The 1,281-nt window shown below is 71.4% G+C and overlaps 1 protein-coding gene across 1 annotated transcript in view; it reads right to left on the bottom strand.

Moving 5' to 3' along the window:
- Positions 1-539: 539 nt before the first annotated feature.
- The window catches only part of LOC108510423 (translation initiation factor IF-2-like), a gene marked incomplete at its 5' end in the record, with an annotated part of 3,417 nt that continues 2,675 nt past the window's right edge, over positions 540-1,281 (bottom strand). The window contains one exon of the mRNA XM_017840097.1: positions 540-924. Coding sequence (XP_017695586.1) covers positions 540-924 — 385 coding nt within the window. The remainder of the gene's footprint in view (positions 925-1,281) is intronic.

The raw sequence follows: 1,281 nt of genomic DNA on the forward strand, positions 1-1,281 counted from the left end.
ACGTGTGTGCGTGTGAGGACATGTGTGTGCACAGGGACACGTGTGTGTGCGTGTGAGGACACGTGTGTGCACAGGGACACGCGTGTGCGTGTGAGGGCGCGGCCAATCCCACGCGCGTGCCGGCCCCGCCCCCCCTTGCGCGCCCCCGCCCTCCCCCGCGTGTCGGGCCGCGCACACGCGCGTTCCCCGCCCCGGCCCCGCGCCCGCTCACGCCGCTCCCCTGGCACGCGCCTGTGCCCGGCCCGGGCGGGGCCACGCGGCCTTGGCACGCCCGGCCACACCCCCGGCCACACCCCCGGCCACACCCCCGGCCACACCCTCGGTCACACCCCCGGCCACACCCTCGGTCACACCCCCGGCCACACCCTCGGCCACACCCTCGGTCACACCCTCGGTCACACCCCCGGTCACACCCTCGGTCACACCCCCGGCCACACCCTCGGCCACACCCTCGGCCACACCCCCGGCCACACCCTCTGTCACACCCCCGGTCACACCCTCGGTCACACCCCCGGCCACACCCTCGGCCACACCCTCGGTCACACCCCCGGCGGCTCCGCAACACTCGGCGGCTCCGGCACGGCCGGGCCCGGCTCCTGGTGCACCCCCGGCTCCTGTTGCACCCCCGGGTCCCGCTGCACGTCCAGTCCCTGGTGCGCACTCGGCTCCCGTTGCTCGTCCAGGTCTTGTTGCACACCCAGGACGACCCCGCGCACGCTCAGGTCCTGTTGCACCCCCGGGTCCCGTTGAACACTCAGGTCCTGTTGCACCCCCGGGTCCCGTCGCACGCCCGTGTCTCGCTGTACATTCGCGTCCTGTTGTACATTCCCGTCCTGTTGTACATTCCCGTCCTGTTGCACACTCACGTCCTGATCCCGTTGCACACCCGGGTCCCGTTGCACACCCGGGTCCCGTTGCACACTCACGTCCCGTTGCACACCCGGGTCCTGTCGCACACCCGGGTCCTGTCGCACACTCGTGTCCGTGTCCGGCTGCACCCCCACGTCTCGTTGCACACTCGCCCCCCGCTCCCGTTGCACACCCGGCTCCTGCTGCGTCCCCAGACCCGGTTGCACACCCGGGTCCTGCTGCACGCCCCGATCTCGTCTCACGCTCGTGTCCACATCCTGGTGCACACCCGGCTCCTGCTGCACACCCCGATCTCGTCTCACGCTCGTGTCCACATCCTGGTGCACACCCGGCTCCTGCTGCACACCCCGATCTCGTCTCACGCTCGTGTCCACATCCTGGTGCACACCCGGCTCCTGCTGCACACCCCGA

This window comes from Lepidothrix coronata, unplaced genomic scaffold (genome assembly GCF_001604755.1).
Source record: "Lepidothrix coronata isolate B3197 unplaced genomic scaffold, Lepidothrix_coronata-1.0 Scaffold854, whole genome shotgun sequence".
Taxonomy (NCBI): Eukaryota; Metazoa; Chordata; class Aves; order Passeriformes; family Pipridae; genus Lepidothrix; species Lepidothrix coronata.